At 45.9% G+C, this 24,357-nt stretch overlaps 1 protein-coding gene across 3 annotated transcripts in view; it reads right to left on the reverse strand.

Annotated features, from left to right (window-relative positions):
• PHACTR2 (phosphatase and actin regulator 2) overlaps window positions 1-24,357 on the reverse strand; it is a 553,469-nt gene that overhangs the window by 36,480 nt on the left and 492,632 nt on the right. For all 3 annotated transcript variants that reach the window (XM_086927168.1, XM_086927167.1, XM_086927166.1), the window contains 2 exons: window positions 23,128-23,284; window positions 21,405-21,460 (listed from right to left, as the gene is read on the reverse strand). In XM_086927168.1, coding sequence (XP_086783294.1) covers window positions 21,405-21,460; window positions 23,128-23,284 — 213 coding nt within the window. The remainder of the gene's footprint in view (window positions 1-21,404; window positions 21,461-23,127; window positions 23,285-24,357) is intronic.

Genomic DNA, 24,357 nt, shown 5'->3' on the forward strand with positions numbered 1-24,357 from the left:
TGGTTCCCTTTGCCTTGTGTCCTCGTCTTGCGGGACCGGGTGGCTTGGCTTCCTGGGGTTTGCTCTTCGTTCCCTGGTGTCTGGGGTTTCTCTCTTTCCCTGGCCTTGGGCTCGGTCTTGCCTTCCGGGTCGGGTTCTGGTGGGCTTCCGCTGTTCTTCTTTGTTGGGCCTTTGGTTCCTCTGGTCCGCTTGTCTCCTGCCTGTTCTGGCGTGGGTTGTCTTCTTCTGCCCGTTTCTGGCTTTTTGGCCAGGTGGCTCTTGGCCTTTCTCTTTGTTTGGCCTCTTTTCTGCTGTTGTCTCCTTGCCTGTGGTGGCTTGGGTGTCTGTGCTCTCCCTGTCGCTGGTTGGCTGTCGGGTGTTCCTGCGGTGGGCTGGTTGGCCTCTGTGGTGGCCGGTCTGGTCGTCTGGCTGTGCACCCTTGCTCTTGTTGGGTGTCTGCTGGTCTGGTGGGGGTTCCTCTTGTCGGGGGCTCTGCCTGGGGTTTCCCCGGTTCTTCCTTTTTCCTTCTGCGGTTGCTGCCTTGGTGTGGTTTCCTGGGTTGGCTTCTGTTGGGTTGGGAAGGCCGGCTTTTTCTGCTTTGGTATTTCTCCATAAGTTCTGAATGGGCCGAGGACATAAGGGACCTGGGGGTAATGCTCTATTACTTACCGGTAATCTTCATTACTCCTGGTCCCGTTGTCCTCGGCCCATTCATACGCCCCTCCCTCCCTCCCGGGCGGCCGGCCTTCCTGTCTGGGCTTGTTTGTACAGGAGGGCTGCTGGGTAGATCCTACCTTTATACTCCCGGGGGGAGGGGCAGTAGGGATATCCCAGCATTCCTCTTGTTTTTATTTTCTGTCTAGAAGATGGTTATCTCCATAAGTTCTGAATGGGCCGAGGACAACGGGACCAGGAGTAATGAAGATTACCGGTAAGTAATAGAGCAATACCAAGCCTTTCCCCTTCTAAGGGGACCTGCATGCATACATCTTCCGAATACTGAACAAGGAAGGTAATAGCAGCTTTCAAATTTGAGTGTCACACAATTTAGGAAGATGCACAAAATATGCTGACAATTTTTCCCAGGACTCTGCCAACAAGTAGCATGCAGCAACTTGGAAACACCAATCCATGAGCAAGAATACTGTGATAATCAATCAAGTCCACAAAGAAACAAATCAATTCAGTGACACTGCAAAAACGATTTAGAACAGCGAATGAAACGAGAAACCAGGTTAGGACAGAAATCTCACGTTTTCAACAACAAACAAGCATTTGCAATGCAATAGGTCTCGCATTAGGAAAGTTTGAGCTATTGGTATTGTAAATGACACATTTTTTATTTATGAGTTAGTTTTGAAAATAGCGAAATTAAGAGCTTTGTCATGTACAATGCCAATAGTTTTAACTTTTGCAAATGTGACACCTATAGCATTTGTAATGCAATATGGGTTGTATTTACGTGACTTAGATGTATTGATATTACAAATAACAATGGCTTTTAATGTTTTAAATAATTAATACTTGAATAAAAGTTATTGTAATTTATAATGGCAATAGCTCAAACTTATGTAAATAACTTGTGAAGATTATGTTCAGTGTATTTTATTGTGACGAAAATCCAAGAACAGAAGTGAAATATTAACATCTTTTTGTGACATTCGTAATAAAGCTTGAAACATTGAGAGAACATATTTGAACCAGTTGTTGTTGAATGGTTGCACAGATTGCTGCTGTGGTGGCGCTGAGTGATGTTGTGGTGGCGACGAGTGATGCTGTGGCGTTCAGTGATGCTGTGGTAGCGCATAGTGATATTGTGGGGCACCTGGTGATGCTGTGGTGGTGCTGAGTGATGCTGTGGTGATGCGATAGATAGAGTGAGTGCGATAGATAGAGGGAGGGCGATAGAGGGAGGGCGATAGATAGAGGGAGGGCGATAGATAGAGGGAGGGCGATAAAGGGAGGGAGGGCGATAGATATAGAGTGAGGGCGATAGATAGATAGATCGAGATAGCTAGAGTGAGGGAGATAGATAGATAGAGTGAGGGAGATAGATAGTGAGGGCGATAGATAGATAGATAGTGAGTGAGGGCAATAGACAGATAGAGTGAGGGCGATAGACAGATAGAGTGAGGGAGATAGATAGAGTGAGGGCGATATAGATAGAATGTGGGTGATAGACAGAGTCAGGGCGATAGATAGATAGATAGAGTGAGGTCGATAGATAGATAGATAGATAGATAGATAGATAGATAGATAGATAAGAGTGTGGGCGATAGATAGAGTGAGGGCGATAGATAGAGAGTGAGGGCGATAGAGTGAGGGAGATAGATAGATAGAATGAGGGCGATAGAGTGAGGGCGATAGATAGAGTGAGGGCGACAGATAGAGAGTGAGGGGGATAGATAGAATGAGGGCGATAGATAGATAGATAGATCGAGATAGCTAGAGTGAGGGCGATAGATAGAGTGAGGCGATAGACAGATAGAGTAAGAGCGATAGATAGAGTGAGGGCGATAGAGTGAGGGCGATAGACAGATAGTGAGGGCGATAGATAGATAGATAGATAGATAGATAGATAGATAGATAGATAGATAGATAGATAGATAAAGAGTGAGGGCGATAGACAGATAGAGTGAGGGTGATAGATAGAGTGAGGGCGCTTTGGGCACTATACAAATGACGACAGAAGAATAACATCTACCAGTGCATTATATGGAGTACGTTTTATTTACATGAAGCAAAACGCAGCTGTGGCTTAAAAAGTGAGCCTAAATGTGTTATAGAACCGAAAGCTAATCTAAGCACTTTGCGAATATGTATAGTGAAATAGGCCACGAAAGTCAAGTGAGACTGCACAGGGCATGACAATTGTGAGAAACTGTATATTTACACAAGGTGGTTGATACTTTAATGCAGTGAGTGAATATAGGGGCAGCAATAGTGAAGCAGCCCGGAGGCATAGCGCGCCTTGCGTGGTAGTATGGAAGTTAGAAGAAGCATTGGCATTAGAGAAGTAGCATGGCTGCTAGTGTGCCAGTGTGCTGTCCGTGCCATGTGGCTTTTCAAGCAGTCATGTTTGCCACTGCTTATGCCCCTTGTTACTTGCCATGATTTTATATAACGTGGACAGCATGGAGCCGAAAATGCTCACAGCAACGTTGTAAGTAATATTCATATTGTTGCAGGTAGCCCTAGCGCTCAGAAGTTGAGGTCTGTGGTTAGCGACAGTATTACTGTAGACAGCAGCGACAGGTGCCCATGTACCAATGTTATAATGCATAACGTACAGATAAGTAGTTACAGAAACAAGCCCTAGTGTAAGCGCCTCTGTAAGCGTGAAAGCGTAATGGAACTTGGAAGCTTTCGAAAAGTCATAGAAGCTGTGCTGTGTGCAGCAAATAGTAGCGCCTTGGGCGCTATACAAATGACGACAGAAGAACAACATCTACTAGCGCATTATATGGAGTACGTTTTTTTACACGAAGCGAAACACAGCTGTGGGTTAAAAAGTGAGCATGAATGTATTATAGAACTGAAAGCTAATCTAAGCACTCTGCGAATATGTTTAGTGAAATAAGGCACGAAAGTCAAGTAAGACTGCACAGGGCCTAAGAATTGTGAGAAGCTGTATTTTTACATAGGTTGTTTGATACTTTAATGCAGTGAGTGAATATCGGGGCAGCAATAGTGAAGCAGCCCAGAGGCGTAGCGCGCCTTGCGTGGCAGTAGAGAAGTTAGAAGAAGCATTGGCATTAGAGAAGTAGCATGGCTGCTAGTGTGCCTGTGTGCTGTCCGTGCCATGTGGCTTTTCAAGCAGTCATGTTTGCCACTGCTTATGCCCCTTGTTACTTGCCATGATTTTACATAACGTGGACAGCATGGAGCCGGAAGTGCTCGCAGCAACGTTGTAAGTAATATTAATATTGTTGCTGGTAGCAAATATAAGGTAACTGTTTCCGTCTTTGCATTAACTTTGACTGAAGTAAATGTAAACAGATTAGGCCGATTGGTATGTGGCCACCATTAATATAAAGCTTTGCATACCGGCACTATGTAAAACCATATACACTGCAAAAGGTATGCATTTTAGTGGTGCGCAGAATAATAAAAAAGCGCGCCTACGGTATGCGCTGTATTTAAACCAAAGTGACCAAAACAATTTGCAAACGCTATACTTTATCCGCGCTATATAAATGTTGTGGTTGCTATTATCAAAGTTAAAGACATTGGAGAAAAGACGTGCTGCTATAAATATAAAGCTTAATGTGCGGTGCAGTTACGTGGTCACAGTAGCCTACCAACAACGTAAATCAGCACTAAACTAAACACTGTGAATTAAATAAAGGCACACAACACCAAAAAGAGAGTATACATAATGTTTGTAATGTGCGTGTGCTTTACACCTAATTACAAGGAGATAGCAGCAATCGCAACAATTAGAGAAGAAGCTACACAACAGAGTAAAGAGAGGGCAGACTAAGTGTTTGTGATGCGCAGTTCGTTCGCACCTAAGTAGACAGAAATGTTAGGATGGCACTGTGAAGTGAATGCATAGAACACAACAAAGAGTATTCAGACACAATGCTTATCAACATAGCGGCCATACGACTTAGTAATTCAGAGTGGGCTGTTAGATGTTAGACATAGAAGTGAATAGAGAAGGCTAGCAAGTTAACAAACTAAACGAAAGGTAGACAACCTGTTTGTGACGGAAGCTTGCTTTGCATGTAAGTAAATGGGCATGGCAGGAAAACAAATAGTGTGAATGTAAAGTAAGTCACCAATGTACAAAATATGCTGGACAGCCTGTTTGTGACAAGAGCTTGCTTGCTCTGCCTATTAGTACAGTTTGTAATGCGCGCGTGGTCTGTTTGTTCAAAAATTGAGATTTTTGCCAAATAAAGAATGTGAGCTAAATCTTAATAGCAGTGTAAACACAGGGCACACAAGATAGTTATCAATATTGCCTCCACGTGATTTACTAACTCACAGTGTGTTGCCAGTAACTAGACCTGCAACCCAGCAGTAAAAAAAACTTTAAAAAACAAGCAATCCATGTCTGTGAAGTAAAAAGGATGGTTATCGCTGGAGCATGTCAACATCTGTTGTTTCTGATGTCAGTTTGCTTCCCCCTAAAAAAATGCTAAGCAATGTTGAGTATCTTACACAAACCCATATGCTATTCTTGTAAACAACAAACTCAGCGATAACGTGTGCCGAACAACATCTGAAAATATGCCCAAGTACACAACATTAGAAAAAGTACGAAAAACTACTCGCACTGCTATGAATATAAAGCTTGGGCTGCAGTGCAGTTATGTGCTCACGGTATCCTAAAAAAAAAATCGAAAACTGTAAAAACAGCACGCTCTGTTGCTATCTAATAATTGTAAAGACGTACATTGTAAAGCCCTTCGCTCTCAAACTAAAACAAGCTCTCTGCATTGCTGTGGCGGGGGGTGGGCGAGGGAGCGGCAGCCTTTGAAGTCTGATGCGGGAACGAGCATATGGGGTGTGAGCGAACGAAAGTTAATTGTTGAAAGAGGGGGAGCAGGAAGTGAGATCAAGCGCACGCTGGTGCCAGATGCCAGCTTCGCGCTTGAATGCGTCACATGCACTGGCCATAACCGCATTCCAGAGGTCTTTGGTAGACTTTTCTTTTCCCCTTACTATAATCTCGCATAGCGATTGTTTACGCAATAGCTAGGCTCGACCTAAAAAGTACTAATTAGTGTATTCAATGACATCGCAGGACGTCATCTTTCATAGGGCGCTGACCCACCTGATAGGATAAATGTTGTTCCCGGAAGAAAAGGGATACAACCTACCCAGAATACCCCGCACAGGTGTGTTTTCTCAACACTTTGGCTTCCTGGAGAAATATTCTGATATTGCGGATGGTTTGAATGATGAAAGTGAGATAAGCAGGATGATGCTGGACCCTACAATTTTGGAGCAAAGGTCTATGCTCTTTCTATCCACTGGATCCCTACTATTTCTAACCCATGGATAGATTCAACAGCAAAGGAAAAGGAAAAGGCAAAAGAAAAAGAAAAGCATCAATTTACAGCCGAATTAAGCATTAGCTCCTGAGAAGGCATTCATAACTCAGAATTTGCATAGTGGGTATGGTAGAAGCCTTGCAAACCTCTTCAACAGGAACATAACAGGAGAATACCAGGGATGATGCCAGTCAAGACAATCTGATGAAAGATGCTGACCCTGTAGAGTATAACTATGGGGGATGCGGGGGTGATATGGCAACAGTGGCCTTCAAAGCAGGCTTGTCTGCACCTCGGGCCACAAATAACCGATGCCCAGATCATAAATCGCTCACTCTGGCTAGATGAGGTGGACTGAAAAATGCACCCAAATCAATGCTGTGCAGCATCTCCCCAGCCTTAAGGGTGCTTGGGAACAGAAAGAAAAATCTCCCCTTTTAGATTAAATTCGCACCTTTGGGATGAAGGAAGGTTTGTCCTGAGCTCTGCCTTTTTTATGGAAAAAAAGGTATGTTTCAGAAGAACCTTGTACTTGCAAACATACCTTTCATAAAGCCAAGAGTTATTAAGATTTGCGTGTGAACGATGACTGAAGTTGGTTCAGGTCCCTTATCGTAGAAGAGCAACCAACAGGAGTTGGCAGAACAGATGTAAGAAGTCAATCAAATGGCGTCTGCTGGCCACATTAGTAGAAAAGGAGTTTAATGCGTCTGTGCACAGCCCAAAAGCAAAGCCACAACCTCTTGCAGTGTGTCCATGTGCTGGATTTTCCCCAGAACATCTAGAGGAGCCATAGTGAGTGAAGACTAGATCCCAGAGAACCAGCCACTCAAAAAAAGCAATGGGAGGGGGAAGTGGAGGATCCTCGGTTCAATCAGGATCAGACAGTTATGCCTCAAAATGGCCTCCTCGCGAAGAAAATGCAAGATGTTTAAGGCAAGTCAAAGCCAAGACCAGCAGGATAAATGAGCACCCTGGGCTATAATATATTTCTTCGAAGGAAATATGACGTTAGGAAAGAACAAAAAAGTTGGTATAGCTGCTACCTGTTTCAACTAGACTCTCTGTCTCACTCCTCTGAATTTTACTCTGAATCATCAGAGAACTACAACACAATTTGAATGGAATCAACCTTCACTGAGAGATGGACGTCTAGTAGGAAAACCTGTACTGAAGACGTCTGATGGTAGTGGACCACAGGTCCTGAAGAGTGGCTGAAGGAGGAAGGCCAGCTTTAAGGCATCAAATTCAACCAAGAGAATCAGATGAAGGAGAAAGGTAAGTGGATTCATGTACTTCTAAGTCTGAGAATGTGGTCCGAGAAAATTAAAAGCTCAAACTGATGTGGGCAATTGACTGATGAGAGGACTTTGTCGGAAACCTGAAAGAAGTCTACTTCTTCCACTTTCTTATGGTACATGCCCTCAATTGGCAGCCTCCTCCCTCTCAGTCTTTTGCATCAAAATGGTGTGGAATGTACCCAATGGGGTGGAGGACTCATGAGCAGGACAAGGCAGGCCAAGCTTCAATCAAAGAGTTTGCACCTACAGGAGGAGGCTAGTTTGGGTCTTTAGTGTAATACCCGTGCCACTGAAATGCCTAGAAACTTGGTCAACTGTAAAACACCCAGGGAGAAATAAGATCTTTGACTACAATCATGCCTGTGCCACTGCGCCAAGGGGGCAAGGCAGCATAAATCTCAATCCCACAGTGCAAAGGCTGTCTGGGATCTCAGAGCTCAGATGGACAGAAATTCAACGTGATGATGCACCATGTTTGAGAAGATGTGGACAGTGCATTCGACCTATTAATCTAAGCCAGTACGAGCCTTTCCCTGGTTCTGTGCAACCAAATACAGACATAAAGAGTCACTGGGTACCGATTTTATTTAAAATATGTAACTAATTTCAGAGTAAGGTAGTTCTATCAATTTTCTTCACATTTCCACAGGTTCGCAGCAACTAATGTGTCCATGCGGGAGTGAGAGGGCCATTGCATAGTGAGCTTCAATTCACCACCCACAGTTGAGATGATCTATACGACACTGGATTCCTGAATATCTTTACTCCCTCAATACTCTTCATCATGAAAATAAAGTCAAGTGTTTCCTAGAGGATGAGTTCAGCCGTGCTCCGTGAGTAAAACACAAATCACTTGAAAGAAACTAAAAAAACATTTGCACAGAACGTGCATGCTTATACTGGATGGTTGATCATCAGAGGGCACACACAACAGGGCTGTGGGCCAGCAAATACAAAACAGCTTGTGTCACTACTACACACACAGCTTGAAACCAGTGCACTTCAGCATAGCCTGTTCAAACAAGGAGAACTGGAAGGTATAGAACAGGAAAAAAGAAATTGTAACACGCACGTGTTTCGCCAAACCTTGCGTACACGAAAAAAGCAAGTTCCAATCTACACATTATTTACAGGACGAGTGAGAACCTGTTTCTGAACCAGTTGCTGCTACAGCTGCTCTAGGCCTGGTTTTAAGTAATGTCTTATTTTGTACAATATTAAAGCGCCCAGTAAATACTAACATTGTGGATACAGCATTTGAATGCTTCAAATTACTACACCCTCCTTAGTTTCACAGGTCACAATGAGGAATGAAATGCCTTTTCAGCAACTGCGCTCCAAATTCAACATTTTGCCACTTTGTTAATTTAATTTATAATGCGTACGAATCACCCCGAGAGGGGTATCTCGGCGCAAACAGGTTGCGGATAACGGAGTTGTAAAGTTACAAATGAGAACAGTATGGTTTTCAATAATTTCCTACATTTGGCATGGTCAGTGCACATGCGAACGAACATGCAGCCATTTCCAACCATTTTTTAAAAATCTGACACATTTCATCAGATTTTTCCTGATAAAATGTGTTTAGAGAAAATTGTAGGTGTAATGTGATTATCTCAAAACTCGAACCCATATTAGGCTTAAACTTCTATTTGTACCCCAAAGTGGATTCCTGTGTAACTCGAAATCTGACGACCCTGAGTGAAAGAGAGCTCACCAAATGGGAGTAAGTGAGGGCCTGTAGGGGGAGCGACTAGAAAATTTGAAAGTACATTATGCTACATTTGTGATGTCCCACTGCTTCCCAATTAAAAAAATTGTTTTATTGATTTGCCCAGCAACAAGACCCGAAAGCATTTTTAAATGGAAGAGTAGAGATTCTATTTTTCATAAATTTGAAAGACGGTGGGTGGGATGCAGTGTTGTGAAAGCAACTGCCAATGCATCTTTTGCCATGGGACCTTCTTTTCCCTCTCCAGGAGACACAAGAATTGTTTCACTGCGTCCCTCGAGGGAGAACTGTGTTTAGATTACTTTCTAACTCTGCGAGGGAAATGAACGGGAAATGACGAACAAAGAGCTGAGATCCCGGGCTCTCGTGGAAAACGGAAGTCAGGCTAAGTTCGCAGTAATGCTACGAAGGCGGTACTGGCCTCCAAAGCCGCCAGGCGCTGCAGCCGCCTCAAACAAAGCCCTGGCCGAGGAGGACAGACGGGGAGTCTCCGTTTACACCACATAAAACGCGGCAAATCTAAAGTGTTCTGACAGATATAGCTTTACTGTAATACAACGCCGCAGTCCTGTAAGCTTTGGCTACACTGTATTCGAGGTCAATGCCTGCAGGAGATGGAGGCGCTGTTCAGCGCCGCCTTTTCAAGCCTATGACAATAGAATGCATACACAAATATGTTCATCCAAATATGTTTACCTAAGTTAATGCAATGTAAATCTTGCAAAGGCGGTGCGTCCATAAAGGGCGTTGGGGCGTTGCCCCACCAGCCGTCCGACCTCCCTCGGTTTTTGTGAACTTAAGTAAACTGAACTCTCAGTCAGTTTACTTAAGTTCGGTCGGAGATGCCCTGCCTATGTAGAAGAACTGAACTGACAATGCCTGTCAGTTAGCATGACGTCGGGCCGCCCACCCCCTTCAGAGTCTGAAGGGGGTGGGCGGCCCGACGTCATGCTAACTGACAGGCATTCACATTGTCGTCAGACATGGGACACAAGTGGGACACAAGTGCGCATGAGTGGGCACGGAGGGCGAATTTTTCTCCGTGCCCACGCATGCGCACTAGTGCCTTCTGTGGCTGGGGCAAAGGCTCAAGCCTCCGTTCTCTAATGGGCTGGGCGGGCAGAGAGTAGCTGTGCCCTAAAGACGCCAGGATTGGCTGTGAGGGATCGGCGGTCGGCGGAAGTTCCTGTAGGCGGCTAGGCGCCAACAGCAATCATGGGACCTGGACCCCGGAGCACAGAAGGCGCGGTCGCGGACCTGGTAAGTTTTAAAAATTAAAATGTTTTATTTGTTAACCCCAGCCCTGCGCGACATGACCCATTTTGTTTGCAAAGGGAGAAGGCTGCAGCGTGCATTTAAACTGATCAGGTGATTGTGCGATTTTATAAAGCTTAATCTGATCAAAGTAATTGGGTGGCAGTGGGTGGGGGGTGGTGCCTGAGGTGGTCCACGCGGGGCTCCGCCTGATCTTTGTAAAGCAGATCTTTCTATTTGGATGGCATCCACCACTACCCCTGGCGAGCCTCTTGCGCTCTAAATCTGGTATTAATTTATCCACATGGGAAGGGAAGGCCTAGTCGGCCTCACTGGAATCACGAACCTGGCACCTTCTGGCTGCACGCGTGTCAGCTGCAGACGCATTAACCATCCAGCTGTATCGTACCCTGGCAGCTGATCTCTCTCGCGTGCGCGTGCAGTCTCCGTGCCCCTACTTGGTGCTATGGGCAGCCTTTGGTGATTAGGGGAGTCAGTGTGAGCGCGCAGCTGGGCCTGCACCCTGCGAGCTGGCTCACCCAAGCAGACGGGAAACTGTGGATTGGTAGCGAGTCTCTGGGCTTCGCTAATCCACTGGGCGATGCCTGAGGGGTGGGGGAGGGCACCCAGTTAGACCGGTGAACCATCTGCTGGACGAGTATTTGCCTTCTGAGGGCAGCAGCCAGACCACCACCTGATCCCCCCCCCCTTATTCAAAGACCACCCTTTACCCGCGGAGAAGTGTAGGTCTTTTGCTTCAGAGCATGTGCGCACCCCACTAGATAGAAATTTATTAAAGTGCGTTGAGCATTTGAAAGAACCGGGCGGATGCATTATTGGGGGGAGGTTGTGGCCTTACGCCCAGAACTGCCGACTTTGGAGCTGGGGTACCGGGTTCGACCCTCGGCGTCTGCTCAGTTTCCTGTGATTCTGGGCAAATCATTGAATCTCTCCGTGCCTACCAAGAAATGATTGTGTCCTTGTTTAACGTACCTAGTTCTCATGTAAAGCGCTCCAATACCTTCCGGTCGAGTTTGCGCTACATAAATCTACAACAACAAAAATAGATGCTCCAAGGTTTCCTTTTTTATGTGGCATAGTCTGCACAGGCCGACCCTGGCTAGTGACTTCTATCTTCTATTGCCTTCTTTAATTGGGACTCGAGTACCATGAGTCTTGCTAAGGATCTGCTTGAGTACTGTCTTTCCTAGGGCTCTATTCAGGTATGGCTGGATGAGTTTTCTTGTATGATTTCGTTTTCAACTTAATGTTACAGTTAGCTTCTATTGTTTTGATGTCTTTCTACCTGCCTGGGCTACATAGGCTCGTGTAAAGTTTGCATAGATCATGTTACTAACTTCCGCTCCTCCTCCATGTGGGTTACGTGCAATTTTGACTTTCCATTAGCTGTGAAGGGTGCTCTGTGTCGCGACGCATAGGATTCAGCGCATGTGCGTCAGATATAAATTGATTGCGCGCACTCGAGCCTGCAGCAGTTCATGCTGAGGTGAGTCACAGCCAAGTGCCCCGTGGGTGCCCAAGGCGCTGTAACAAAGCCCGGAACGCAGCACAGAATTACTTAAAAAGTTTAGAATCTGGATTTGTGGCAGGTGAGATGAGGCAGACAAAGGGTACTTTGAATGAAGATTCTGAAAGTGTCAGTTTGTCACACTGAGTACTATTGTGCCTCAAAACAGCTCAGACACGTGAGACACGTCAGTTTAGATGATATGCCCATTCATTTTTTGGCCCCTCTCCGGAGATTGCCCATAATAACGTCATTTTGTTGGTAACCTACTGGTAAAAAAAAATAGCCGTATCCCTTTTAATAAAATATACAATGTTGCCATGACCCCCACGGCACGACCGCGAGTATTGCAAGAGGCTGAGCAGTGTGCCTGTGTGAGTCCGGGGTGAGTGATGTCTGTGTGAGTGCATGGTGAGCAGTGTGCCTGTGTGAGTCCAGGGTGAGTGATGTCTGTGTGAGTGCAGGTTGAGCAGTGTACCTGTGTGAGTCCAGAGTGAGTGATGTGGATGGGTGAATGCTGGCTTAGTGATGTCAGGGAAGGGCGAGTAATGGGTCTATGAGTGCAGGGTGACTGTGCCTATGTGAATGCAGGGAGAGAGATGTATTTGTGCAAGTGCAAAGAGACTTGTCTGGCTACTCCCAGAGATGTATTCGCCAAGCCACCTCTTTCTCAAATGTGCTTCAGAATGCACCATTTGCCCACTCTTTTTTCAAAATGTTCTCATGGCAGAACCCCCCGAACTCACCAAACGCCCCATAGGTGGTTCGGCCTCACTTGCTAAAAACTTGCTCGCCACAGTTCAGTATTTACGCCCCGCCACTTTCAAATGTCACCAGCCACCACTGGCAAACACATTTTATTAGAAACATGTTCGATGTTTGCTGCCTTACCATTCATTACAGTTACACAGACGCATGCCGCTTAATTCACCTAGTATGACCGCCATTTTGATGAGGAAACTTTATTCTGAGCAGTGAAGAAAATACAAAAATTGAAAGGTGACCGAGTTCGCTGGCACCTGGCCATGATGCTGGAGTGCCTACTAACAGGTCTGAGGGAACAGTCTGCAACGTCTACATGCACCCTTCAGCGAATGACCAAGGGCTGCAGGAACAACCACTTTTAAAATAAATTCCAGTAGCGGCACCTCCGCTATGGCGAAGGAGCGTTGCACCCCTGCTTTTGGCAGTGAAAAAAAAAAAAGGAAATATAAAAGGATAATAACATAATTTTCATTGTATTTGTTCCTGCTGCGGCATCTTAGGGGGGCGGGCGGATCTGCTCTGCTTTTAGAGCAGGGGGAGGAGTGATGGACACCATGTAAGTGCGCATGAATGTTCTCCATCCAGGCTGCATTACAGCCTGGGTGTAGAAGAAATGCGTTACTTACCTGTAACTGCAGTTATCCAGTATTGGTGTCTTTCATAGATTCACATGCCTGAATCATTCCCCGTCGTCGAGAAGGGAGTCTCCGGTACATAGAAAAGTAATGTCCTATAGACATATGTAGAGAAAAATAGGCCTAAGGGCCTCACCTTAGTAGCCTATCTATGTCCTTTTGTAAAAAGGACCAAACTCCAGAAGGTAGCCAATCAGCTATCACCTCCCTCTAGAACCTTCCTGTCAGGAGCCTCAGTCTCTCAGATTTTCGTACGCACCAAGCTAGGTAGGCGTAATACTGTTAGAGAAATTAGTGAGTCCTTCCAGGGGAGGCGGGAGGGTTGCATGTGAATCTATGAAAGACACCAATACTGGATAACTGCAGTTACAGGTAAGTAAAGCATTTCTTATCCAGTATTAAGGGTGTCTTTCATAGATTTACATGCCTGAATCAGAGTAGCAAGCAATACAATATGCACATTTCTGATGGAACAGCATATACCAGTCTTTAGATAATACATATCATGTGACTATGAGCCACCAATAAATAACAAGAAATAAGTAAATAAATGTGCATACCAGCGATGGGGGGAAGGAGGAAGGCTCACCTCATTGGAATAGATGGCGAAGCACAGCCTGGCCCACTGCTGCATCCTGCATCAGTTCCGTATCCAGGCAATAATGCCTGGTGAAGGTATGCGGCGACTTCCATGTCGCCGCTCTGCAAATGTTCAGTATTGGCACCTCAGCGAACAGTGCAACTGATGTGGACACAGCTCTTGTAGAATGAGCTCTTACTTTTGAGTGCAATGGCCGTCCGGCTCGGTCGTGGCAAAAGGCAATTGCCGAAGATATCCATCTTGAAATACTTTGTTTGGAAAGCGGCATGCCTTTCCTTGGCCTACTAAAAGCGATGAATAGTTGATTTGTTTTCCTGAACTGTTTTGTTTTGTCAAGGTAAAATTTAACTCCTTCGCTGCGGCGGCTATTCCGCCGCAGCGCTAACGGTCGCGGGCGGGCGCGCGGCTCACCCGGGCTGGTGACAGAACCGTTCCGTCACGGCTCGCGGGTGAGCTGTGCTTGTGACGGAACGGTTCCGTCACAGCCCCGCCCGCTTAATTAAACCCGCCGCGAAGGCGCAATATCAGCGCCGCGCAGGCGCGGCGGCCGGGCCGTGACGGAACCGTCACCAGCACAGCCCACCCGAGGGGCGTGACGGAACGGTTCCGTCAGCAGCATCGAAGGTGTTAAGACACCTTTTCAGGTCCAAAGAGTGCAGAGTTCTTTCAGCTGCAGTGCTGGGATTTGGGAAGAATGATCAGAAGACTACAGGCTCATTTAAATGGAAATCAGACGGGACCTTAGGAATAAACTGAGGATTAGTTCTTAAAACCACTCGGTCCTCCTTAAACTGCATGAAGGGATCTTGCATGGAAAGAGCCTGTAGTTCACGGACCCTTCTTGCTGAGGTCAGTGCCAGTAGGAGGGCTGTTTTCCAGGAGATGTATTTGACGTCTGCCCTGTGGATGGGTTCAAAAGGGTGTTTCATCAATTGGTTGAGGACCACATTGAGATGCCATGTTGGTGGAACCCTCCGTGGCCGAGGAAAGGATCTGTAGAGTCCTTTAAGGAACTGTTTTATTAACCTGTGTGACCAGAGAGAGGGCCCTTTTGAAGTTCGTGTATACCGTGAAATTACCGCCAAATGAACTCTGATGGAGGCATGAGCAAGGCCCGACTGTGCCAGGCATAGCAGGTATGGTAGTGGTTGCTCCGGAGTAGCCTGAAAGGGATGTAGACCTTTGTCCTTACACCAGATGCAAAAGCGTTTCCACTTTAAGGAATAGGTTTTGTTTGTGCTCTCCGCTCTTGCCTTCGCGAGGACATCTTTGCACTCCTGCGGGATGTCTAGCTGGCAGAACTCTCTGTACTCAGGAGCCAAGCAGATAACCTGAGTGATTTCAGATTCGGGTGCTATACTTGGCCGTTGGACATCGTGAGCAGGGATGGATGTTGACACAGACGGATTGGCGGCCGAACTGAGAGACGATGGAGGTCCGTGAACCAATGTTGCCTCGGCCAGAACGGGGCAATCAGAATTGGAGTGCAGTGCTCTGTCTTCATCTTCCTGAGGACTCTTGGTATCAGTGGGAATGTCGGAAAGGCGTACGCAAACACGTTGCGCCAAGCGATGGAAAATGCATTTCCGAGGGACCTTAACTGGGGATGCCAACTTGCGAAGTTGGGGCATTTGGCGTTCTCCCTGGTGGCAAAAAGGTCGATTTGCGGTGTTCCCCATTCCGAAAAGATGTGATCTAGCACCTCCTAGTCGAGTTCCCATTCGTGGGACATAGATCTCTGTCTGCTTAGAGCATCTGCTATGACGTTGTCCTTGCCTGGGACCTACTCCGCTTTTAGCGTGATACTGTGGAGCACAAGCCAGTTCCAAATTTTCTGCGATTCGCGAGATAGTGTGAGCGAACGCGTTCCTCCCTGCTTGTTCAAGTAGTGCATCGTCGTAGTGTGGTCGGTCCTGACGAGCACTGGGGAGTTCTTGATGCGCGGTAGGAAGGCCTGCAGAGCTAGAAAAACTGCCCTCAGCTCCAGGAGGTTGATATGGAGCTGCGTTTCATGGTCCGTCCATTTGCCGCTGATCTGCAACTCCTGGAGGACAGCTCCCCATCCTTCTAGAGAGGCGTCCGTTGTTACCACATGTGGGGCTGCAGGAAGCAGGAACGGTAGCCCTTGCGAGAGGTTCTTGAATGACCTCCACCAGAGCAAGGCCTTGGTCATTTGCTGAGTTGTCACAATGCAATCCTCGAAAGAACCTGTGCTTTGAGTCCATTGCCTGGACAAGGCCTCCTGCAGTGGGCGCATTCTGAGCCGACAGTGGGGAACAAGAGGGACTTGAAAGTACGGACCAGTAAAGTTTTCTTCGAGGCCACTGAGGTGGCCAGAGTGATCAGCTTGTGCTTTCTCTCCTGAGATGGGAATGCTTTTGAACATTCCGTATCCAATGTCGCCCCGAGAAAGGTAAGAACTCGGGAGGGCTGAAGAGTAGACTTCTCGTGATTGAGCGTCAGGCCCAGGTGCTGGAAAAGATTGAGACAGGCGCTGGAGGATTTGGCTGCGCCTGCAATAGATGGTGCTTTCACCAGCCAGTCGTCCAGATATGGGAAGACCTGGTGTCCATGCTGTCGTAGGAAAGCCGCCACTGGAGAGAGGCACTTGGTGAATATCCGAGGTGCCGACTTGAGGCCAAATGGGAGGACACAGAATTGATAGTGTTGGCCCGCCACTGCAAATCTGAGGAATTTCCTGTGGCCTTTGTGAATAGGGATGTGGTAATATGCGTCTTGCAGATCTAAAGACGTCATAAAGTCCCCTTCCTCTAGTAGCCCTAGAATCTCCTGGATCGTAACCATGCGGAACGATTGACTCTTCATGAATGCGTTGAGTGCCCTGAGATCTAAGATGGGCCTCCATTTCTTCCCTTTCTTTTGAATCAGAAAGAAGCGGGAATAAAATCCATTTCCTCTGTGAGCTGATGGTACTCGCTCTATTGCTCCTTTCTTCAACATAGAAGAGACCTCTTGAAGGAGTAATCGTAAATTCCTGTGTTGCATTTTGCGAAGAGGAGTTGTCGGGGGAATTGATTTGAATTCCAACGAATGTCCGAATTGGATCAATTGGAGCACCCACCGATCTGTTGTAATTGATCTCCAACTGTTGAGGAAGTGTGTCAGTTTTCCTCCAAGTTTGAAAAAATGAGATTGTGGATGGACTGGCTGCTGGAAAAGGTCATTGGTGTCCGCCAGTGGTTTTCCTTTGGTTTTTTCCTCTGTAGTTGGACTTTCCATACGAGGTCTGGCGACCTTGTTGCTGCTGTCGCTGTTGGTATTGCGACCGGCCCTGGTTATAGGAGTAGGTGGATTTGTTTTGGTAAGATCCTTTGTAAGAGGATTGACCTCTACCTCTGCCCCCTCGAAAGGACTGGCTCCTAAACTGCAGTGTGCCAAGCGCCTTTGCTGTGTCAGTATCTTTCTTGATTGTTTGTAGGGCCTCGTCGATTTTCTGCCATAAGAGGTGTTGGCCATCGTAAGGCATGTCCAGTACCTTAGTTTGGACCTCTAGGCGGAAAGATGTAGCTTTGAGCCACCCCTGCCTTCGCAAGACCGCAGGCCCAGCAAGCTATCTGAAGCCGGTCATTGCAACATCCATCGCACAATCAATAAGTTCCGATGCTGATGTTTGTCCCTCTTTAAGGAGTGATTGAACTTCCTCTTTCAAGTTGTCTGGTAGCTCCGCCAGATACGGAGCGATATCCTCCCACAATTGCCTGTTGTAGCAGCCCAGTAGCGCAATGGAATTAGCTACTTTCACAGTCATGGCAGACGTGGTAGAAAAGCGTTTGCCAATACTGTCTAGTTTCCTGCCCTCCTTGTCCGGTGGACCTGACAATGGAGATGACGGATTCCTAGAATTTTTCTGTGCCGCCTGGGTAACCACAGAATCTGGCTTGGGATGACCATTTATGCAGGCTGGCGCTGTAGTTGGTGCCTTATACTTTTTGTCCAGCCGTGGCACCACTGCTGAAACTGAGGCTGGTGTCTGCATCAGCTGTTTTCCCTGCTCCCATATGTGTTCAATGAGAGGAATTGATCTGGTCGTTTTCCTAACCGGATCTTTAAAATCATATAGGAAACAGTCTGTTTCATGAGATTCCATCGTCATATGGAATCTTTTGGCCGCTCTCTCCACTAAGTTGTGAAATCCGCCAATGTCCACTGGCGGTGAGTCTGAGGAAGTGGGCTCAGGTGTGGCAGGAGAAGGAGCAATGTAGTCCTCATCGTCTCTATGGTCAGACTGGTCATCTCTGACCTCTCCATCCTCCGGTTCTTCAACTTCCTCGTCAGAAGACGGGATATCCTGCACTGGCTCTCGTTCCTGACGGATCACTAATGGTGATGATCTAGGCCGTGGAGATGGCGTCGGTCCAGAAGCAGCTGGATTTGTTCCCGCTGATGGAGCAGAGGGCACTTCAGGAAATCGCTGCTTGTAGTCTTGAATCAAGAACTGCAAGTCAGAAACTATAGACGCTGGAAGGCATACCATTGGCGTGGTTTGCGTCTGGACTTGTGAATGCACAGTCTCTTCTGTAAATTCCACGTCATCCCCCTCCTCATCAGTGCTTTGGCACTTCACTATTAGGTGTGAAGGACTGGTGGCCTGTCCCTCCAGCTCCTCATCTGAGTCCTCATCCTGCAGTAGGCAAGTTGGGGCGACCTTTGTACCCTACTGGGAGACGTTAAGTCTGGTGTTATTGGCTTTTTTGTGCCCTTTTTTCCCAGAGGGGTTTGATACAAGCCATCTGCTGGTGTTAATGGCCCGGTCGTAGACGGTGGGATCGTAGACAGCTGAATGGCAGCTGTCGACGTTGAAATCAGCTCCGATTGCTTCCATAGTGTGGACGATGATGTTGTCGACGGTGTCGTCGTCGACTGAATATTCATTGTCGTCGACGGTACCTTCGTCGACTGCACCTTCGTCGACGGTGCACTCGTCGACGGTGACCTCATCGTCGTCGATGTCTTCGTCGACGGCACCTTCGTCGACGGTGCACTCGTCGAAGGTGACCTCATCGTCATCGATGTCTTCGTCGACGGCACGCTCGTCGACGAGAGTGTCCTCGTCGACATTGTCGACGAAATCTTTATCGTCGTCGATGGCTTTTTAATGAGGATAATCGACGACACAGGCTTACCCGCCGTGGACGATGGAGTAGTCGTCCTCGTCGATGAGAAGGCTGACGACGCTGTCGTCGTCGACACCGTTGTCGTCGACGTCGAAACATAGACTGGCGACACAGTCTTCTTCTGCGCTGAGGAAAGCGTCGACGAAGTCGGCGTCGACGACGGCGCAGGCTCCTGAATGCAGGAACCTCCTTGTCAGACGTTGTGGATTTTGCCTCTGAAGACTTTTTGGCAGTCTTTTTGGGAGGAACATCTGTAGGGCTAGGGGAAGTAACCCTTGGCCTCTCCAAGGACAATTTAGAGGAAACAGAAGCTATCTCACCGTCCTCTGAAGACTCAAGGTTGTCTCTGGTTTTCAGCCTGTTCAGCCAGAGTAGTAGTCGTCCTTCTCTGTCTTTTAGAGTTTTTGTAGAGAAGGTTCTACAAATTCTACACTCTTTTGGTTTATGGTCCGGAAAAAGGCAGTATAAGCAGGTTTCATGCTTATCATCAATATGGAGCCTCTTCTTACCACAAGAAGAGCAAGCTCTGAAGAGACCCTTCTTCTGTTGATCAGCCATGGTAGAACTATGAAGAAAATACCCAATTTCTGTGAAGAAAAGAGTTTAAACAAGGAAATCTGAGGAAAACTCACGCTTCTGACAGGAAGGTTCTAGAGGGAGGTGATAGCTGATTGGCTACCTTCTGGAGTTTGGTCCTTTTTACAAAAGGACATAGATAGGCTACTAAGGTGAGGCCCTTAGGCCTATTTTTCTCTATATATGTCTATAGGACATTACTTTTCTATGTACCGGAGACTCCCTTCTCGACGACGGGGAATGATTCAGGCATGTGAATCTATGAAAGACACCCTTAATACCGGATAACATGCCCAGGGCTTCCATTCCCTGGCTGAGCACCGAACCATGGCATTGAGACCAATCACAAAGCTGCATTACAGAGTTGTGATTGGCTATAGGGAGCGTGGGAGCCCGGGTGTTTCCTGCGTGCAGTGTGAAGAACCCAGGAAGAGGACGGAGGTAGGTAAGTGTTTTTTTTTATTTTTTAACCCCCTCCCCCTCTTCACCAGTACCTGCTGATGCTTCCCGGGAGCAGCCGCCACTGGTAAATTGCCATGCTCCGTTACCTCTTTCACCTCTACCAGTTGCGGTGCATGCAAACACACACAGGATCTTCAGCATTAAAAAAAACAGGCTCCTCTCTCAGTCATCAAACAGCTACAAATACATTAGATTAAAAAAAACTCTTGTTCACAGTCTCTTTCCTGTCACACTATACTAATGTGCAAAGTATCAACTGAGCTCTCCTGAATGTAAGTTCAGCAGCAGTACAGATGCCCCATCCACATTCTACTCACTGGAACTCGTACATCAAATATCAAATGTAGCCATTATTCTTGCTTTGCACCAGATGATAATATCATTTATACAGGCAAAGTTGTTTCACTATGGCATCTACATGTAAAATCGGAAAGCACATACATTCCATATGGGCTTGAATGCTGCAGTGCAATCTCTTTCCACATTCTACTAAACCACTTCTTGCTATGTCATATCTCGCCAGGCACAGACCAGATGTAAATTCCAACCTTGCAAGTAGGGAAATTACATCTAACAACTTGTTTCTTCTAAGACTAACATTAGGGCAGACCACCAAAAACCATGACTAGGGTACGTCCTTATATAAATTTCACCCCATGAAGCTCATACAAATAGTAACATAGCTCACTTACCATGCAAGTCATATCGCTCATCTAACATTCACAAGGGGTTCATAATTGACCACCGCTGCCCCTTTCCTCATTGTTCACACCTCTTGCTAAAACATTACAATACTGCTTCTTTGCTCAAGGTCAATGCAGACAAAACGCAACTTATCATAACCGTGAGAAAATCTAGGCATACTTATTGATGACGCCCTCTCTATGAAAGATCAAGTATTTGGGTCTTGCTTGGGAATTAAGCACGTTCTGAGGACAGCTTTCCAAAGGCTGCCTTTGCAGTCCTGAAAATCCACCCCAGTCGGGCACTTCTTATAAGTAATCTAGATAATGGAAATGTCCTTATGACTGCTGCAAACAAAGCTCTATCTGCTAAACCTCAGATAGTACAAAACACTGCTGCCCGCCTGATCTGCCTCCCCACTCTCCATCTAAGCCCAAACTTAAATCTCTTCATTGTCTTCTGATAAAAAGGCTCTCCCTCTTCAAACTTCCCTGTCTTATTCACAAGTACCTTTTTGGAAATGGGTCACTTGATTTGCGGAACTAGTTACAGCTCTATACACATAGGCCGAGAGGAGAGGTACAACCATCCTAAGATGGGAGAGAGGCAAGCAAAGTTAGATTGGAAGAAAGAAACAGGGGCAACATCGTGGTCACTTGGGCTTACAATGGGCTAAACGAAGAGATGAGAGGGTGTGTGAAAGGGATCGCTAATGGGTAAACGGATTAACACACAATATGGACTTACGTTTCAGGATATTTCTTTGCTCTAGCTCTTCAGTTGTGGGCCTTTGGCTGAGTCTCCTGTGGTTCAAGAAAAAAAAGAAAAGAAACAGTGGTTACAGTGTACATATATATCACATAATATACCAGGCACAGAAAACACTATCAGTTAGTTTCATTGTGTAGGTACCTCATCAAATTGCCTCTTCTTATAAAAAATAAAATAAAAAAAAGATAGGCATGGTTTTTCTTTGGTTCTTGTAATTATTTTTACCTTGTGGGCTAAGATCGGGTTCTACTTCAAATTGCAAATCTAGTGATTCACATAATGTTAGCTTATTTTTGTATTCCTGCACATTTCCCTCCATGAATAAAGTATTTCCACCCACACACAAAATGGACCCAGTCCCACAAATGGCCCGACTCAAACCATCAAATAAAATAAAAAAAAGCCTTGCAGTTAAGCATTTTGATGTTTGGGACAGCCGGACAATATGCTCTTTGCATAATCAATCCATGACAACAATTGCCGCATCAGCTATTTTTTGTTGTGTAATTTTCATTATAGAAATAAAAATCCGAATGCACAGATGAAAAATCCTGTTTCCTGTTTTGACCAGGTTGGGAGATTTTAGAGACCCAATCTTCACGTTGCACCCGCATTTCTATCCCCATAAACCAGTGGTGCAAAGAAGCAAGATGTTGAGGCCAAATTTCTGTCAGGGCAGCTCGTTTGAATGCCCCCCCCCCCCAAAAAAAAATCTGTACTACTAGAACTTAGTTTAAAAAAAATTATCACACATCCATTTCTAAATCAAGACTAAAGAAACAGAGAAGTGCCGGTTATTTTCGTCAAATAAAGTTTGAATGTTGATCAACAGAAGTGTTATCAGCATAACTGTAAAACAAAAAATACCAAGTTGTTGTAGTAACTCCATTAAAGGAGTCAGTCACACTGAGATTAAGAGGGAATCAAGTCATACTCCAAAGGTCACCGACTACGGTTTCCATGTAAACAGATGCAGGGAAATTATTTGGTATTTATCATTCCAAAAAAAGTGCAGCTATTTGTTGCAAGCCTGCTTTATCCCGGCACTTTTGCAATACCTGAATAATCGGAGTCAAAGTCTCAAGCATGTAGATGACAAGCATTGATGGAAGGTCATTGGCCTCTCGTTCTGGATTCACTTGGCCATTTCACTAGAGTACATATATGCATACATTGAAATCTTGAGCCTGATGCTGGACCAGAGTATTTTCACACGCATTTAGGCAGTCCTGGACCTCCAAGGCCCACTCTTCCTGAAGGTATTTGAAGGAAGAACGACTATTCAAGAACCCAGCCCACAAAAAGACCCATATCTGCAACACCCGAGTTTGTCAGGAGTTAGTGTTTCCCACAGCAGTGCATTCTGTGCTTGCAAGTAATATACTGCTGCCTGATTTGCCTTATTTGTAGCACTGTTAAGGCACTCGAAGCTCTCAGTGGCACTACTAGGGATTTTTCATCCCCCCCCTTTGGGAGCAAGTTGGTGCATGCAGTGGAGATCCCAAGGTCCTCTATATGAAGAATAGTATTAATGTTCAAACAGAGATGAGATGGAATTCATATTTATTCACTCTTGCTGGGACATGACATTGCCATCCATCTTAAGCACCAAATGGTCTGAACTCTCCCTAGCTTAGGGCTTAAAAACAACTTGGGTACGATAAAACATTCTAACATGATCTTGTACAGAAACGTATACCTCACTAGCTTCGTTCCAATTTGTTGCCACTTCTCTTGTCGTTCTTCTTCTGAAGTCCGCTGCAAAATGTTTTTATCTTCTAGTTCCTTCTTGGAGGGTCTGTTGCCAAGTTTGATTGCAAGACTGTCTTTTCGACGAATTTTGCTTGCTAGCGAGCCTAGAGAAAAATGAATCATGCACAACTTCAGGTTAGGTGTTTCAACTAATTGGAACTTGGAGTAACTGTATTTACTCCTTAAGCAAAACAGAGATTTTCTCTTGTTTTAATTCAGGAATATACCTAAGAATTTTTAATAGAAAGTCAATCTAAGCCCTAAATTAATGAATTTCAGATAATAAAACATTTGTGAAAATAGGACACTTAACATATGAACTACTGCATCTCAATATAAAATAATATATAGAAAATTAACTAATGTACATATTTTCATCAGCAGCCTACGATAATAAAAAAAATGAAAAACTCTATGTTAGGACTGCAATGATTAAGAGTTAGAAATCTTTTCTCTTTAATAAGGAACAGACCATTACAAATTACAAACAATGGAAATATCCAGAATTAATATCCCATTTACAATAAAAATACCACTACTCAAAACAAATTATTTAATAATAAACACATAGTCTATGAAGCATTTCTTTTGCACTAATTGATTCATAGATAAGGTAACCATAATTGAATCCTTTTCAAAACCGAGAGAACAAATAAATGCCTCAGGCAACATCTGTCTACCTAACTAATATTGTCTTTAAATATCACGTCCTCACAAGAACATAAGGACAAAGCATCAAACTACGGAAGAGATTTCCAGACCCTCTATGGAAACACTTAGGGGCACATTAGGATGGCGGGCGGGGGTCCCGTGCTTGCCATTAGGATGCGCCCGCCACAATGGCGGGCGCATCCTGCATCCCTAACATTGTGGCGGGCGGTGCACTCAGCACCGCCCGCCACAATGTTAGGGAGGCATGTTGTGCACTTCCATGCACAACATGGCAGGCACCGCGGGGTGCCTGCCATGTTGTGCATGGAACTGCAGGGGGGTACCATAGGTACCCCCCATGTGCACACCCCACCCCCCGGAGTCCTTGGGGGCCTGCAACGAGCCCCCCTAGCACACTACACATTCCTACACGCACTAGTAATATGGCTGGCGGTGTCTGAAAGACACCGCCACCATATTGCAGCCTTTCCGCCCCGGTCACAAGGAAATGCGGCAGATGGTCTTT

Source organism: Lissotriton vulgaris, chromosome 6 (genome assembly GCF_964263255.1).
Source record: "Lissotriton vulgaris chromosome 6, aLisVul1.2, whole genome shotgun sequence".
In the NCBI taxonomy this organism is placed as follows: domain Eukaryota; kingdom Metazoa; phylum Chordata; class Amphibia; order Caudata; family Salamandridae; genus Lissotriton; species Lissotriton vulgaris.